Source organism: Chiroxiphia lanceolata, chromosome 2 (genome assembly GCF_009829145.1).
Source record: "Chiroxiphia lanceolata isolate bChiLan1 chromosome 2, bChiLan1.pri, whole genome shotgun sequence".
Classification (NCBI taxonomy): Eukaryota; Metazoa; Chordata; class Aves; order Passeriformes; family Pipridae; genus Chiroxiphia; species Chiroxiphia lanceolata.
In genome coordinates this window covers 6,749,591-6,768,674 of record NC_045638.1, presented here as the reverse complement: position 1 = coordinate 6,768,674, position 19,084 = coordinate 6,749,591, and the positions used below count along the sequence as shown (strand labels likewise).

General features: G+C 38.4%; 1 protein-coding gene across 1 annotated transcript in view; it reads right to left on the bottom strand.

Annotated features, from left to right (window-relative positions):
• Positions 1-19,084, bottom strand: part of EFHC2 (EF-hand domain containing 2) — a 60,388-nt gene that overhangs the window by 3,953 nt on the left and 37,351 nt on the right. The window contains exons 10-13 of the mRNA XM_032680586.1: positions 15,193-15,389; positions 10,977-11,110; positions 6,428-6,625; positions 5,771-5,863 (exon numbers count right to left, since the gene is read on the bottom strand). Of these exons, the coding sequence (XP_032536477.1) occupies positions 5,771-5,863; positions 6,428-6,625; positions 10,977-11,110; positions 15,193-15,389 (622 nt within the window). The remainder of the gene's footprint in view (positions 1-5,770; positions 5,864-6,427; positions 6,626-10,976; positions 11,111-15,192; positions 15,390-19,084) is intronic.

Here is a 19,084-nt window from a genome sequence, read left to right as displayed (position 1 = left end):
GGTTAAACAACTCTGCCCTGAGACAAATACTATTGCACGGGAGCAAGATCATCTCCAGGAAACGAGGCTTTCAGGAAATCATCTTCCCTTGCTCTTAAAGAAATAGCAGTGCACAAAACATGGGTCTCAAATCCCTTCAAATAACTGCAGAGGGTTCTGATAAAAATTAATCATGAAGGCACTTTAAGGGAGAATTGATAGCACAAACTTGGAAAACCACACCGGAGGAGAAATAGATCCGGTGACAAAAATAAACTGCAATAAACTGCAGCTCATCCTCTCCCTCTCCTCCCCCCACACCTTTCATTTAATAGTCAGCAGGAGAGATAATAATAAAATATACTGAGAGCCATAAACTGAGATGCTAGTGATAAACTGGAATGTTAAGTACAGTGAGTTATGCTGAACATGAAAGCAAAGTCAGAAAAGAATGCTACTGCTACCAGCACTAAATGGAGCCTGAAACACTGCCATGAGAAACCCTCCAACGACAGCTTGCTTCTTTATCATAGTTCACATGCAAGTTAACACTTCCATAAAGCTTTATTTTTGGGGAATATATCCAGTATTTGAGAAAATTATCATTCCCACTTCCGGGATGTGCTTGTTAGTTGCAGGGGGATTTTTTTGAAGGTGACGATAGGGAAAAGAAAGGAGTTTTGCATTAGAAGTAATAAGACAATCAAAAAGCTTATACGTCCTGGAAAAAAGAAAAGCAATGGCACATAGGTTGGAATTTCAGAACTATCACAACAAATTATTTTTCCTTTTACTATGATGTAGTTATCACAATGTTTGCTCATTGTGAAAAGTCAAAAGATTAATTCTCCTGCCAGGGCTCAGAGCTGTATAAGCAGGATTTTTAAACAAAGAACAAGTGAAGGCATGTAACCACTTAATTTTTATGTCAAGGCAATGAAGTTGAGGAAAGCATTGCTTCTGCTTTTAACAAACATTAACAAGGAGAAAAGTCCTTTGATGTCCCAGCAGTGAGATGACAACACGGGCATGAAATTAATTATATACCAAAGATTTTAACATGGGCAGAGGAAATGGGATTCCTAAATCCCATATTTAAATAGCTACAGAAAGCAGCTTAAAATATTACTCTAGATAATCCAGAAAGAAAAAAAAATCTACTCTTTAGGTCTCCTTACTGCTGTGACTTATTGTATCAACCTACTAAAAGCACACATCAGTGATTTGGCACAGAGCATCCAGATGGACTGAGGAGATGTTATCAATTTGTGCATTATTAGGACAGAGATGTCATACATTTCAGTGGCTGGAGTTAATAAGACTGAGACTGACAGTGCTCTTCAAGAAAGGAAATTAGATTTGTCTTATCAAGAAGATGCAACACAGATAGCTTGAAACCACGGTCCTCCTCAGTTTTGCCCTATGACTTCACCAATGCATGTGATTTTAGGCTATGAAAGTCACTCCCCCATCCCTATCATAGTTTGCAGGGCTTCTTATTTTTCTTTGACATTACAAATATAATGTCATATTTCTGCTTCTAAAAACACATTTGTAATTAAATAATCCAGATATGTGAAAAATCTGGTTAAATCACATTATGACCATTCTTGAGGATGTTTTGGCGAGTAAAGGTTACTTCCTAATATTTTTTTTTCTTTCCCATCAAGAAATCTGTAACCCAAACATTTATGTGAAAATTTAAATGTACTTGCAGAGTTTTTTAAATTCCTTTGTTTTTCATAAGGTGTATTGAGAAGTTAATCTGATAATAACAGAGCAGAAGCATCATGTTACTTTAACTTTGGAGAAAATGTTAGGATTCCTCAGCCTGTTTGATAGTCTCTGTGCAACACAGGTGTACAGAGACTAAATTGTCACAGGTCTACATCTAAAGTGTCATAAACTGCTCATATGGAAAATTTAAACCAGCAAGCACAACAAGTCCAGGCAGCCTATCAGCATGAATTAATTAATGGCTAGCATCTTGTGTATACATTTATTCATGTCTGGAACAACCACGAATTGAACCATCAATTCCTCAAAATATTGAATAATAGAAATAATTTGTTTTAAGAGATCCAAATACAAATGCTAGAGAGTCTTTTCATCACAAATGGCATAGGGAGTCTCAGGCATCAAAGGTAACAAGCACAAGACAGAGTGCAGGAAAAAGATTTTGGGACCATTTCCACTCTTGCTCCTGCTACTGGGACACTTGATGTAGCAGGAAAAGGGGGTTTCCTTCCTGAAAGAAAAAGGTCAGCCCTAAAAAAACATTACAGGTAGGCAATTAGGTAAAAAATTATTAACCAATTACAATCCAGGGAAAAACTGAGCAGGCAGGAGTGGCCTGGCCTGACTTATTAGTGACTTGAGAACTGGGATGACCATGTAGGAAGCCCATTGCTGTCAGGCACTGCTACCTGAGGCACCAGGGATTCACCTTTTCAAAACCACAAGGCCCCTTCAGAGTCAAACAGACTCACCTTGGTAGTGTAGACAGGTGAAAAATTACACAGCTGCTTTTAAAAAAAATTAAAGTACATATTTATTAAAAAAAGGGGCATATAATTAACATGTAAATTAATGCAGAATAATCAACACGTAATACTGGTAAACTTGTCATCCACTCTTTCTTCTCTCCATTTTTTTCTTTTCTTCTCTGTCAGCTGTTTATATATCCTCTGGCAAAGCACTACCTCCTTTTAAGTCCTTGTTAGCACACATTTAGCATTGCAGTCGATAAAAATGACAGAAAAAAACAACCCTAAATTCATTACTTAAGCACTTTGGCAAAATTTATTTATTAAACAACCTATAATTGTTCATTATGCCTGCATAAATTTAAAGAAATGCTTATAATGACTACTGTAGTTTTCTGGCAGAAACAATTGTGTACCATCTGCATCCCTTAATACATTGTGACTAAAAGTTCTGCATTGTTTTGTGACAAAAACAAAGTGAGGAAATGCTGATGACAAAAGGAAATACTTTTTAACGTGCCAGTTCAGGTAAACTGGAAAAATGGATACATTGTTGGGTACCTAAATCCTACTATTTCACCATCCCACAGTTAAAAGTATAAATTAACACTAGACAGACAATATGAAAATGCCTCATGAAACCCCAGTCTTTGTGATAATTCTCCCTGCACTATGTGGCAACTGAGTGGTCTTTGGGTACAATAAACAAAGTCTTGGGTCATTTGGAGGTGACCACAAAATTAGACAGTAATTTCTAGCCCCATCCCGTGCCTTTAATAAGTGACACATCATTGCAGTATAATTTACAAATGTAAATAATAAATACTTTATTACCTTTCAAAATGGAGAAATAGAGTCATTACGTCCTGCGCAAAGTCTTTGCCACCTAATCTCAGATAGCAAAGCTGAATAAACACACAGCTTGAGTCTTCAGCTATTATCTGATCACATTGTCCAGCATCACTTTATAGCTGAATAGGGTCCAGCTAGTGCATTAGCTATATATACTGATTCTCTGGGAACCCAACGACTTTCATTGTACCACTTTCTTCCTTCACAGATACAAATACACAGGGTAGGACAGCAACTACCCCTTGCTTCAGACGTTTCCTCATTAAACAAAAAGAAACAGGGAAAGAATACTATTGACAGACTTCACCCACACCCTCCCCAGGAGCAAGACTGTTCTTTATGAACAATAAATCTGCCTGTTTCATGATTCTTCAGTGTTGAAGAAAACCACACGAAGCAGGAGGAAAGCAATAGCAAAGTCTAAATCTCATTGAGCCAATAAAACTCTTTGATTTCCAGATTACTGGAAATTAACTCCTATTGAATAGACTTCAAAAAAAATCTTTCCCTGATAAAGCAATAAACTTCCTGAGCTATGCCAAGTGCACATATTAAGTATGTGACAATGTTCCTTATCACCTGCAGTGCTGCGACACCGTGTAAACTGCTACCTTGGAGGCAGCTGATGGTGTAACTTAGAACTGGCATTACACAAGGCTCAATATCATAGGAAGCACTTCTCACACTGATTTCCAAGGCCCAGCTTCACACTGTTTACCTTTCTCACAAAGAAATCTGTAAGACAGGCTGGCCACAGCCCCTTTAGAAGCCAAGGAAAATGGATGGTAACTTAGAAATCCAGCTCTTATACCAACTGAGGAGATAACTCTCTCCTTCTCCATCACCTACAGAAAGAACCTACAGCAGCTGAAACCTCCTCTAGTTGTCATGGGTACCTGGCTAAAGCTGGGTGAAATCCAGCTCTTCATCTCCTCCTTGTCTTCTAAGCTTATCTCTAATTTTTATTATAGTGTACTGGGCTTTTGCTTGTTAACTGACTACACTCAGACTCTTCAGGAGGGAAATGGTTCAGGGCACAAAAGCTTTCCCTAGTACAAATTCACAAACAATAAACATGTCCTTGGAGCCCAGGCTTGCCTGTTTCTCATCAGAACTGTCAGTACACAAATAAAAACTTTCGGTCCCTTGTGCATCTATTCAACTTCAGCCCTTAAGAAGTGGAAACTATAAGAACCCCTTGTCTAATACAAGATGTCTATTGTCCTCCAACAATTGTGTTGGGCAGTTTGGTGGGAGTTCTAAAAAATAAGTTTTAGTTTACTGTTGAAATTCAGACATGCTTCTGATGACTCATCAGTCAGAAGTGATGAACAGCAAACAAATTGCCCAAGTTGTGTTATGTCGCTATTGCAAGACACTGTTCTGAACATTTTTGGTATAGAAATGGAGGCTTTCTGAAAAATATCCCCTTAGGCTTCTTAAAGCAGACTTGTTGGTTTTGATTTCAAGTGGAATTCTTGCTTGCAGTGCGAAGAAGCTTTATTAAAATGGATTCCACACTTCTGCCTGACAAGGGGCTTTACATTATTTGATAAACCCAGATACTTAGTTTGCAACTCCTCCTGAAATCAAGAAGCATATCTACCTGAAAGCATCTAAACATGACAAAAGATAAGATCTGCTCCTGGTTTTAAGGTAGTATGGAAGGCACAGACAAAACATTTAAGGATTTCCTACAACGGAAAGAAGAAACCAACGAGTATGCATTTACACCTACTACCAGAAAACCTGGCCATGAAAACCAAACTCAACAAGACAACAGTGTTCAAAGCACCACAGCTTACTTTGAACTCTAGTGTTCAATACAAGTGTACTGAATACTAGTTCTTTTCACTTCTATTCCCATTAACAGAACTAGCCAAGCAGCTTGTCTCAAAACAGTTAAATGTGCTGGGGAAAAGCACCAAAACCATGCCAACACTCCTTTTCCTTTTCAAAAATTATAATAAAATGGGTTTCAGGTGAGGCTAATAGGAGCAACAAACCAATTTTATTGACTACTGATGCTGTCTACTTGATTCAAGGACATTTCACTGGATTCATCTTGATGTGTTTCTTAAAACTCACATAACGTGCTTTCATAAGATTACTGTTTTTACCTTACACACATGAAAACCTAAAGCAAAAAAAGTGAATCTCATTGAAAATGGTATCAGTATACCTGATTGCTAAAAGACTAATTCCATAGAATTGTGCTAAACCTCAGATATTTATCATGCCAGACAAAATGAGGAGAAGTTGCTAAGATGGATGCACCTCGATTATAAATATTCTATAAACAGTAAAGTCTGCATGTGTATCGGGACAAAATCTTCATCATGAAGTGATTCATATTAAATAAATGACAAATTCTTAAGATTTGTGTGGGCAGTAGATATTTAGCATTGATTTGCACCCATGCATGCAGCTCACACTATCTGCCCTTAACTTACCCAGTCAGTAAAGTTTCCAGAACTTCATCAGACAGTGGCAACCTAAAGGACTTGCAAATAGTCCTGCACGTTTCATAGGGCAGCACTCCACATCTGCACATCAGAAAGAGAGGGGTAGAAGCATACATTAGGTATTTTCCAGGTTTGCTAAAGTGCATGTTTCTGTAAATAGGAAAACACATAAGGAATATGGGGATAGAGGTAAAGAAAGCAAGGTTTTATGAAATTTCACTATTACAAAGTCATGAAACTTGAAGGTCACATCGTGGTCTTTCTTTCCCATACTGAGGGAGAGATGATTCCTTAATGATTCCTGTGATTCTTTACAAAACAAAAAGGGTAAATGAGTGGCATAAAGAATCCAAATCCTTTCTTTTATCCCTAAAATCACTATTTTTCCTCTTTGATTTAAACTTCTGTGTTTTGCCTGTGATGTCACAGAACGTTCAGTGCAGTAAAGAGTCCACACACAAAATGAAAAAGAGGCAAAACATCTGTCCATTTCTTGTCTATTCTCACGTGTTGAGAGAGGCTTAACATTACATATAATATTCTTTAGCCACAACATATCATTTGCTCAGCAACAAACAGCAGGGTTGGTCGGTTTACAAGCAGAGCTTCCAAAATAACAGGTTAGGATAAATAAAGGAAACTTACTTTTCACGGTCGTAGTACATAAACACTGCAGACAGTTGATCAAAATTTTCAAAGCTATTTTTCTTCAGTTTTTCATGAGCCCCTGCAAGGAGGAAGGTGAGGTCTGTTTGACAGTCATCTCTCACACCGTAGTGACGTCCAAGAGTCATAATTTCGTGTTCTGAGAAGGCTCCGCCAGTGACGCTGACTATCCAATTTCTGCTCACAAAAACAACAGCCTACGTTAGTTTTAAATAAGTGAGTTAAAACCAATCACTAAATCTGTGGGAGGAAGAATGTCCACATTTCCTCAGCAGTTGGCTATAATGCAAAAATACATACTAATCATGACTGAAGAGTTTTACAAGAGATGCCATCCTGGTATGGAATATTAGCAGAGCGAATTTTGTCATTGCATTTACACAACAAGACAGTGAAATAACAAGGTATTGCTCTGTTTTGTTCCTAATTGTATTTTGCATTCTGCAGCACATGGTTAATTCTCTGTAAACACAAAGCATGCACAACAACAGCAGCATAAAACACAGAGAGAGAAATAACAATGGCAGAGGAAGTTCACAAAGCATTGTGAAAGCTGGGTCTGATGGGCAGCTTTCAGGGAAAAGCAGAAATTGGTCACAGAGAGAGGAAGAAAATTACATTCAAATTGTAATCACAAACCCTCCTGAAAAGAATGTAAGACTGGAAGCAGCAGCAAGACCAGTTTGAGCTTGGACACTGAAAGCAGAGAATCCTACCCCATGCAGGGCTGAGCCTGAGATGTGCTCTCCCATGACTGCATGTGCTGCTCAGAGGAATCAGCCCAGTCCAAGGCAGAAGAAATGTTCCCAAGATCCATCTGATAGGCCAGAGCTGGCACTCACTGTCAGTCCCCTCAGCTGTACAAGTTCTCTTGTCAAACCTGGCTTAGTGTAACTACATTGGCTCTATGATCCCAAACATTTGCCCCTGGTCCACTCACATTCAACAAGATTTTTTTATCAGCAAGCATCAACGTAGGCCTATGTGTCTCAATCAAAATTAGATTAATTACATATATTATTTCTGGATAAACTGTATTATGAAAAAACTTCAACATAATTGCTGATGCAATTAGTGCTGTAACTTGGGGTACCCTTGAGGATACTGAATCACTGTGATTACACACTGATCCTTGAAAACAATTGAAGAAATTAGTAGTGATTCACAAAGTTCTGACACAAGACTCAAACTGCTGGCTGGAGAACACTTAAATTGTTGAATTAATCTGGTGATGGGTCTCTTCACATCCACATGTGACCTGAAAGCACAGAAACTTAGGAGCCTTCCAAATTTGCAAAGTTATAACAAGGAACATAATTTTTCACTTGCATCCTCTCAGAGGCTCGTGTAGTCCTGTTCAAATGAAGGTATCCCTCTATATAATATGATTGCACTTACATAGCTATTAAAAAAAGAATGCTAAACACTGTAGAGTGTCTACTTTTATTCAACTGCTGCTTTTTTCATATTAAATAAATCAGAACAATCCTTTACTTGCAGTGGCAGGAAATAAATACAAGAAAAAGACAAGTTGTTGACAGAAGTAAACCCCACTTGAGATCATGCAAACTTAATGACCAAAACTTAGTCCATCTGCTGATACCAGCATTATCTTGTCAGTATTGTTATGCCACTTACTGAATATTATTATTTATACTGCAGCAGCATTCAAAGATCCAGTCAAAACTGGAGTCTCTTTCCTGCATCCTGCAAACACAAAGAGGAGGACAATGCTGCCTGATAAGCCTGGTACTCCCAATCCCTGGGCTGGCAGAGTTGGAAGCGTGGAGATAACATCAGCCACCAGAATATTTCCACATACTGGATTTCCATACATGGCACAGATTTTTTTCCAGTGTCAGGATTTTAAAAGTCTTTTATTTTCTCAATCCAGTCAGTGACAATCAAATCACCAGAACCCACAGATAAAATTATTGTCTCATTTGGGAACTAAGGAATATTTTAGTGATTGCCAGGGACTAATGAGTGGGACTCAAGACTTACAAACAGAATTAAACTCTAAACATCTAAACTCTTCCTGACAAAAAGAAACAAGCTGCAATAATTTTTCCCACAGCTTTGCTATCTTTTGTTTTCCTTTTTTTTTTTTTTGTTCTAGAAGAATAAGACAGATTGCAATCTGAATTTATTACAGAAAGAACAAATAATAGTTAACTGCTTAAGGGAGCTGCTTCTCAAGCTGACTTGAAGATAGGCATCCTTGTTATACCCACATGGCTCTTTGTCAGTATCAGCAAACAGTCTTGCCAGTAGCTTATGGGAAAAAATAGACTGGAGAGGGCTGTGTGATGCACAGGCACCTAAGTTTTAGTTATTCTTTGTTCTCCTTTTAACAAAGCTTTCAATAGTTTTAATGATAGCTTAAGGGGTAGCTTCAGTGTACATCATATATTTATTTTCTGGATGAAGTACCGTAGATTTGGATTCTCAAAGCAGTTAAAGTAAATTGTGTAATTACAATTCTGCTTTGCTACATCATAATTCTAGGTGTATTTTTAAATGCAGCTCATAGAAAATTACATAGGTAGAAAGGAAGAAATCTGAACAGTCAAACTGAGAGCACAGTGAAGCTTTAGCTGTATTTAAGATAAGAGGATCATCATTGAAGCTGTCACAAAGATAATTGCCTGTACTAAAAATAATCATTTGTAGTTATTTACAGTCATCAAATGCCACGGCAGATTAAAAATAAACAGTGATGTACACAATAAAAAAAAAAAGAAAGAAAAATATATATTCTATTCACAGAAAAATATCTTTGACTTTTCATAGATGCAAAGAAGTGCTCTTGTCTTTGTCATCTTTGTCATAAAAAATACTTCTTCCATTCTAAAATAAGATACATGTTTCCTGTTAGACCCCCTGTCTTCCCTCTGCAGGAGGGATGTAGGCCATTAGTGGGTGTTCAGACTGGCCCAGGTGAGTATTGAGGCCAAGAAAACCTTTATCACGTGGGTTCCCCAGCCCTATTGCTATGGAGAGGGCTACTGCATTTTTTGTTGCTGAAGCAAAGTCCCTCAATACCATACAATTAAACACATCTCTCTCCATGCCACAGAATTGCACCACCCTAAATTAAACAGCTGGGCTGTTCACAGCTGCACAGAATACGGCCATGATTAAATTTACACCCAACTGAGCCTCTTCTTGGTAAAACAAAAATCTTTCTCTGATATTTAAAAGCAGAGTCATCCCTTCCAAAAGTGTGCTTCCCTGACTTCCTCATACAAATGTTCCAAACCTTTGACCTGCTCTTCATGCATGGACAAAGTTTTGCAGATGATTATTTAATAATTTAAATTAAAGCCATAATTATTTGATTTTAAATAGCTACTGTTTACATAAATTAAAACCCTTCTCCAAGTGCTAAAAACTTTCTCCTTTCAATTTTCTCCCCTTCTTACTCTAGTAATAACATTTTCCCTCTTAGTGCAATTAACAATTCGAACTCTTGCTTCTGTTGAGTAAAATATCTGAGTTCATAAATATTTTGACCAGAAGCTGCCAATAACTGTGGCCTTAGTTCAAATCTTACCTATTAAACACTTATTTTTCATTTCCAAATAGCAGCTTGTTTTAATTTCTCACTACTTTCACTTTGAGTTGCTGGAAGAATCTTCTGCTGATCTATTGTTTTTCTGAGATATTTCTGAAGCAGTTTCTGCCTTGTTTAACATCCCTGTGGGGATGACATTCCAAGCAATATACATCTACTTGTACGCTTTAGTTATTATGACTCTTCCTAAATACACAGTGTATTACTTCTGTGAAAACCAAATTCTTTCAAGTAAAATTTTCTCCTCTGTTCCACATAATTAACTTTACCCAACACTGTCCACATGCTGAAGTATTCTGGCTGTGGGATAAGCTGAAATCAGCTTGTATTTGAGCATCGTTTTCTTTTTCAAGTATCTATATATTTGTCCATTGCCATGTCTGGATCACTGCCAGAATTCAGATTCCTGCTCCCTCCATCTATGCTGAAATCACTATCCAAGTATTAATTATTGCTCTCACTACTACTTTCCAGTCTTTTTTAAACATGCTTACCACTACCTCCTGTAATTTCAATACATCCTGGTTCCATCAAGACTCTTTTCTTCATCAGTGATTCAAAACCCAAAAACATCATTTTTGGGAGGCAACACAGACATTCCTCCTTTAATTTCAAAATTACTAATTAATTTGTTTGACTCTTAGGATGGACTTTTCTTTATATTTCAGTGTATATATTACTGCTGACTTGTGCCTTCTTCACAACACCCCGTGCCAGCTCCATAAAAAGTAGACAGATTTGAGTTGTGCTTTTCAGCTTACTCAAAACTATCACATTTCTCTATTTTTTTTATTTTTTCACTTTCTTTTTCACAATCTCCAAGTAAATGCAAAACAAATCTGTGCCATTTGTCAGCTAAAAAACAGAAAGCATGAAAAAACAGTCATGCTCTATACATTTTGGGGGAATGTGCCTTCACTAAATATTAAAACCCCAAATCCACTGTCTTACCTGAAAGTGTCATAGTCAATGACATTGGTCTGCTCAGGGTCAGCAGTAGCAAATGTCTTTCTGATTTCTTTGGAACGAGATTCCGTCTTGTCCTTCAGTCTCATGAGGAGGACACCAACATCAGCCACAGGGAACTTAAGAGAGGAAAGCAAGACAGAGATTGTAAACACCTGAGGGATGGGATGGCATCCAGAGGGACCTGGCCAAGCTCGAGAAGTGGGCCATGGGAATCTCAGGAGGTTTAACAAGACCAAGTGCAAGGTGCTGCACCTGGGTCGGGGCAATCCCTGGTATCAGTCCAGGCTGGGGGATGAGCAGATGGAGAACAGTGCTGGGGACAAAAAAAGATGGAGCCTAGAAAAAAGATGGAGAGGGACTTTTTACAAGAGCATGTAGTGACAGGACAAGGGGGAATGGCTTCAAACTGAAAGAGAACAGATTTAGATTAGATATTAGGAAAAAATTCTTTACTGTGAGGGCAGCAAGGCCCTGGCACAGGTTGCCCAGAGAGGTTATGGCTGCCCCATCCCTGGAAGTGTTTCAGGCCAGGTTGGATGGAGATCTGAGCAACCTGGTCTAGTGGAAGGTGCCCCCACCCATGGCAAGGGTGTTGGAATGAATTGATCTTTAAGGTCCCTTCCAACCCAAGCCATTCTATGACAAGCATTCTGCAACCAACCAGGCACGTTGTCAAGATGTAGGGCAATACTGAACTGCTGAGTATTATTAGTTTCTTCCTTTTCTCACTTCAAATGCATAAATCAGCACTGAGTTAAGTTTGGAGGGAAGCTTGTTAGTGAAAAAAAAATTGCTTCCTACCAAGAACATAAACAATCAAACAAAAATCATCAGATCATGCACTCTCAGAAAGTTTATCCCAGCTACATAAAAGGACATCCACTTTTGCTTCAAACATTGCATTGTTAAAGCAGAAGTCGAAACGTTTAAAGTACAGTTCTAATAACTTGGTCCTCATTTTATGTTAGTGCACCTCACTGGATTCTCAAATAATAAATCTCATTATTAAAAGATTAGTTAATCTTTTCACCATTGGCTCCAATGAAATGTTCCAACAGCTAGTCTCATTCATATGGGACCACATTGTCTTAAACACTCACAATTAGCAGATTGGAAATTTCTTAGGAACCAATTTTTCCTGTTGTGTATAAGAATGCTTAAATACTTATTTCCTCCTAAATAGGCCATTAAAATAAATTTGAACTCAGATTAAACAGAACTGAAGCAGTATGGCTTTCAACCTATATTCATGTTGCTGCATTAGTGCTCTAACAAGGGTTTATTTGCTAAATTCATTTTTAACATAAAATATATAAGTATTTAGTCATTAAATTGGGGTTGAGTTCAAGTATGATTATCTGAGATGTCCTTATATCTGTCATGCTCTACTTACCTTAAAGGCAGAATGAATTGTCTGAGAATAGTTTTCTCCCATTTATTCCAGAAAGCAATGTTGTTTTAACTAGCAATTATTTGAAATTTGGTATGAGTCACACTAAGGGCCAGGACACAGGAATTGTGCCTCGCTCCCAATTATGCTGAAGTGTGTCTACAGCTTTGTGTCAGTCCAAAGCAATCTAGAAAAGAGTATTTAAAGTCCCTATGACACTGCCAGAGCAGTACAAATTGATCCAAGGTTAATCAATACATCAGTGGTTGCAGGTTTTTCTCAGATTCAGAGAAGACAATTTCTGCCCATGCCAAAACTCAAGGTGCAGCCTTGGTAGGCGCCGTGCAAGGCAGTGGTGTGGAACAGCTGGACCAGCAATCAAAGAGTTTTAGAGACAGCAACATTTCCAGTCTCCTCTCAAACAAAGCAAGGAACAGGCAGTGAGAAAAGACTGAGCAGAAGGACTGAGTGAGCAGAGTATTTAAACCGTTCTGTCTTCTCCACGTTATCAAAATAGCTGGTTTTACATCTTTTTTTCTAAACCACATATTCCAAACACCTACATAGATACTGAGTATCTGAGTAGCATGGCAATAACTTTACCCACTTTCCCTCTTCTCATGTAATTGCTGACATGTCAGCATGTAGTCACACTCTAGTTTTGTTTGATAGTCTTGCCCAAGTCAGAGGTCATCATGCTGGATTCAATGGAAGTAAAATCCACTTCCATGTTTGTGCTGCAGTAGGCAGCAAAGTTAGAACAATTGAGACAGTTTCAGAGATGCTGAATTCCCTGCCAAGGAGGCACAGTGATTCCTTAATTGAAACAGTCCTTCAAAAACCTGGATAATACCAGTAGGACTGTGCACAACACACAGGGTCTGTTTTGCAAGCAAATTGGCACTTTCCAAAGAAATATGTTTTCCCTCATATTGGAAAAGAAGTGCTGAAAAGTTTTGAGTTAGACCTTTAAAGTTACTTTCAGTACAGGGAGTAGTCAAAATGATACGACTCGGTGATTTTTCTCTACTTATAACTTAAAAACAATACAACAAGTACAATTTTGAAACAGAAAATTGAAACTTTCAGAATATGGTGTCAAACAAATTTTCAATATTCACCTGCACTACGATTACCAACCAAAATTTCATCTAAATTACCATATGCCTATGGAACTGTGGTCAAAATGGTCATTTCTAGAAGAAAAACATTCCGTATGGATTTCTTTCACCAGTTTTCAGAAATCATACTGATGTGTCCTGCTGAAAGAAAACCTCTGTCTATTCAGAAGGAAAATTATTTATTTTCAAATTTCAGAAACAACTGAAAAACAGTGATCTTGAAATTGCTCCCCCTTCTTTAAATTATCATCCAGCTCTGTTGTTCTCTTATAACTGCTGAAGTTATTATGATTTGAGCATGTGACCCCCTGATGAACTGAGGCAAACAAGGTGTGTCCTTACTTCTGGAGCTCTAGTCAAAGGATGTGAATGAAGAAGCTGTCACTGGGAGAATAAACCTTTTTTTCTATCAGCTCCTTTAAAATCTTAATTGTGCAAAGAATGTTTCAAAATTCACTTTAATGAAGTATTTTCAATGTTGCCTCTTCCTGTTTTTCAGGTTTTATTTTGTTAATGTCCAATCATTCAGTCTGGAAAACTAAGACCTTATTTGTTGGATCCAAGATAATCAATACAAACAACGGTTCCAAGGAACATTTACTAATCTAATGATGTGCTGTGTTTTGGAGGATATCTTTGGTTTTGATTCTAGTAAAAGGAGAAACTGTCCAGCAGTAAGGACACATCATGTATAGAGCTTTCTATTTTACTGCTTAAAGCATTTAGCAGCCTTAGTATTTTACATCCACAAGCACTTTGCAGATATTCCTCGTTATTCCAGGGAAGGCAGGTGGTGCTAATCCCCATTAATTTACAAAGAAATTGCACCATTCTGATAAAGTATACATCAGCAGAAGCACCTCAGCTTTCAATTTATTTTTGCTCTCTCCTCTGAAGACAACACCAAACTCAGTACACACTGTAAGTCTGAATTCCTGACCGTGACATGAATTTCTAATATTACAAGGGAAATGTTTCAGCAGAAAAATAAGTATGAATCCAAAAAATCAAATCAAGAAATAAAACAGTCTCATCAGTAAGACTAAATTGGATGTGCTCACATCTTGAGTACTGTGTACTGCTCCAGTCTCCACATCTCACAGTTACTTTGCAAGTACAGACTAAAAAGGGTGAGAGTCTTCAACTGGACAGGATCAGGTTGAGTGGGAAGGATGTCATAGATTTACAAAATTATGAAGGTGGTGCATAAGGTGAATAGGGTTCTTCACCACACTCCAGAACTGGCATTGAAACTAGTGGGAGGTTGCTTTAAAACAGATAAAAAAATACTTCTTTTATCAGATATTTGTTTTTCATCACAGGCAGTGAACTTTTCAACTTGCTACCACAGCAAGTTGTGGAAGCTACACAGTATCTGCAGATTCAACCAGGGTTACATCAACTCAGGGACAAGAGGTCCATGAACAGCCTCAGAAGGAATAGGCAGGGATATACCTTCTAACAACCCCTAATAGAACATGAGTGGATTCTGAGAGAGGGGAATGGACAGTAAGGAGTGGCCAGACTTGCATGCACTCCTTGGCTGGCATCTCCTAAAACCATTGCTAGGCAGAGAGCACTGGGCTGTGAACTTTGGGTGAGGAAACTGGGTACAAATAATTCAGAAAAATGTATAGCTAAACCACAGTCCTTGAAGATAACAGAAAGCAACAAGAGCCTGCTTCACCTCATTTGCATTCTTCTCCATGTAGCTGAACGTGTACTCATCAGCATCCACCAAAAGAAAGCTGTGGCCATGGAAACAAACTCTGGCTCCAACAAACAGATCATGAGCCTTGTAGTATTCAGATAGCTCACTCTTAAAGAGTTCCTGCCCAGGCTTCTTAATGCGACCTCTTTCCAAGAACCTCCCACCAGGTATCCCTGTGGGAAGAGAATTTAAAATAATTAATTGTGGATTTACTTACAAAAACCAACCAAACAAAAAACACACAAGAAAAGCACCAAAGCAACAACCAAAAGACACCCCAAAACAGATGATTTTTATTTAAACACCAGTTTTTGTGCTTCAGTTTCTTGTCTCATAACACTCTCTCTGTTCCCCTCCCTCTCCTTGCTAAAAGGACTGTCTGTGCCAGTGTCCACAGCAACAGTTACATTGTGCATATTCTGTGACATGTCTCATTTGAATGCCTGCCAAACACCTTCCCCGTTTTTGTTTTCTTTAAAATGGGACAGAAATGTGCCTCTCCAAATCTTTCCCACAACCCTGTTGACAGCCTTGGAACTGACCCTTGAGAAACACAAGATGCAAAAAGTGAGATGCAGGCAATTATCCCTAAAGTGTTAAAACCAAGAAAAGGGAAAAAAACCCACAATTTCAGAGAGCACTGTCCGAAGATTGTGGATTTTAACTTTTTTTTAAGGGCTTTTGAATTTTTTAAAAACACAGGAGTGACATGTCTTTGTCTTCCACACACTGTTCTGCCAATGCAATTTAATTGTGATCTGCTCTTTCCTTCGTGAGGTGGGTATGTCACATGATTTCTTTAAACACTACAATGATTTTATTTGTGTCACTAGAAACCCCACGTGGCACTCAAGGGTAGGTAAGATACTAACAGCAACATTTCACTTTCCGGTATTATCTTCTGGTGCACCACGAGATTGCTCTGCATGTACCAAGATTTCTAGAAAACATTCTGTCACACGTTTGGTTTCACTGGGATATGTGCCCCACAACAACTCTGAGGTTTGTTTCCTGTTGATATTTGAGCTTCCAAGCCAACAGCCAAAAGCACACTTCAGTAACATTTAATGACACCTTCATATCAAGTAGTGATGCAAGTCCAATAAAAGGCTGATGAAGAGTGCTAATAAAGTGCCTTTTATAGGTACAAATGAATGTGAAACCCAAACTACTTTTCAAACCAGAGTTTGGAGCAAATGTCTGTCTTAACTGCTTTATTAGCACCACAAAAGCAAAAGAGAAAAAAATACACTATGGTAGTGGTCAGATCTAGCTGGAACCAAAAAACAATTCTAATCACTAAAGTGACTCTAATCTTAACATTCCTTTTCACCCAGCTATTACAACAAATACAAAATTTTAGGTTATATAATCCTGGCAATTGTTTTTAATATTTAAGATTTCTCTGTAAGATTGGAACTTCACTCTCACCTTTCTATTTCCTTGCAATTGTGCACTTTAACTGGAAACTTATCTTAATACTTCTGTCCCATAATTGTTTTCTAAATGTTATAAGTTAGTACACTACAAGTGGTATAAAGAAAAATGACTGAAAATATCTCATTAAGTTAGAGATTTTGCACTGAAACCTGATAAGGAGTTCTGATGGAAATCTACAAGAGCCAGGCTCAAAGCACAAAATAAACACTGCAACGAAAGACTCTCTTCCATTAAGATCAGATCAGAGTTTGCAGGTGTTTGTACAGCTGTTGGCTGGGTCTTACATTGAGCAAAAAAAGGGGATGTGATCCTCTGCATGGGGAGCCAAAGTTCTCATGCTTTGACCCCCATCTCAAGAAGCGCTTCAAGGTGTCCAGCCCTGTGGATTTCATAGAGCTTCACAGTGTAACTAATAGTGTGAGGTACTTCTCTGCAACCTTCAGGTTGCTAAACTTAGATAACTAAGAGTAACTTATTACTTCCATTTTAGGATTGAGATCTGAAGCTTTATTTGCCAGTTCGTACCAGTTCGTGTAAATAAAAAGGCAAAACCTCTGGACCTGTGCACAGAAGGGATGGTCAGGTTATTTTCCATGCCTTACTCCTTTTCCTTAGCCACTCTTATGTCACTTCTGCAAACCCTTGTCATTCTTAACATTGAAGAAACTCATTCACTTCTCTTTCAGACATGACTAAAATGAAGGAGGGATAGTGACAGAAGAGAAAGGAAGAAGAAAGAAAAGAAGAAAAGTGGGAAAAAAGAAACTTCCGCAGTCCCAGGCCCCTTTCCAACTGCTGCTGTACCTTCTCTACCCCATCCCTACTCCTTGTCCTGTCTCTTCAATGTAGCATTGCACAATATATAAATAAGTGTATGTGTATGTGTATGCAACAAAAGAAGTTGCATAAATTACAGGCCACTCGATGGCAGGAAACAAGTAAAATAATGATGACAGGACACTGCTGCCATAAGAAGTGCTAAATCTTGATGTTGTAGTGAAGCAGGAAAAACTGGGAATGCTCAATGAAGTCCCAGGCAGGTACTCTACACATTTTCAAAACACTTCTCAGAGAACTGCTTGTGATTTAGTTGGAGGTGATGCTCCTATATATGCATTCATAATATAGTTGGATACAAGCAGAGATGCAATCAGAGGTTTTTTGGATTGAAAAGACCCAGACATTCCCAAAAATCCCACTCTTATGAGGGCACTCAAAATTACTTAGTAGGGCCACTGGCACAAGAAATGTTCTCTAGGAATACAGAAGGCTCTAGATATTCATCACACCTTCATTTTTTATGGATGTGATGTTCATAGCTCTGAAACATATTAACATCAGAAGTCATTTTCAGCAAAGGCTGAACTGTAAGGTATCAGGAATACTCAGTCCTTAACTGCAAGCAGGATAAGGGGAGCTCAGAAAGTCAACTGCTGGCACCAGAGCCTGAAGCAAAGGGGAGGGGACAGTCCTCCCTGGGCCAGTCCTTGCTGTGACAGTGAGAACAGGGCAGTACTGAGCACAGTGATGTGGTCACCGTTGCAGCAGTGCCTGAAGTACCACACAGGTGCTCCGTGCCAAGAAGCTGATATAGGGCAATTCAGGCAGTTCCACAAGAGCCTAATATGGTAACTGAGGAAACCTTCTATCACTCTTTTTCCCTTGTCTTTGAGAGAATGTGATTTTCTGATTTTTTTTTCTCTCTGTGGGTTTATCAGAGGACAACAGTAACTTTTAACAGTCACTCCTCCAATACCACATGTTAAGAAGTGCCAGAGCCCTTCTGGATGTTAACTGCTCTGAAACTGCTGCTGCACAAGTTTTGTGGGCTCCTCAGGAACACACCAATCTCTCCAACAGGGTCATGCTTAGCCAAAGCTTCCCTCTCTCTCTGAGTTACAGAATGACTTCCATGTTATGTGTCCTTCCATCCGTGCACAAGACACTTCAAGGAAATAAAAAGATGCTTGAAAATCACAAAACCTTTCATATTCTCAGTTGGAGGCAGCCTACAGCAGACCACAGTGGTCTAAAGAATTTAACCATGACAACATTTGGCAACCATGCTCCAGCAACAGGATCAAGCAACTGAGAAGTAACAAAGCATTTGTCACTTAAACACTGGCAGTCTGGCTCTTGGGATTCAGTTCAGTATTATACACACACACACATACAGACTCTAGCACAGGGCAATCCTCACTCTTTACATGCTCAACACTCCATGATTAATGATAAAGTATGTTAAAAAGTATCACAGCTGTTTGGCTTTCATGAGCTTCTTCTATACAATGGATGCTGTAGAAGTTTCATAACATGATTTTGCAAAACAAAGGATTTAGTCTTTCATTCTTGATGTCTTATATTTCCTGTCCCTATTTATCATCCGTTACAATACAATTCCTGTGTGTTATCCACAACAAAAGCAAGT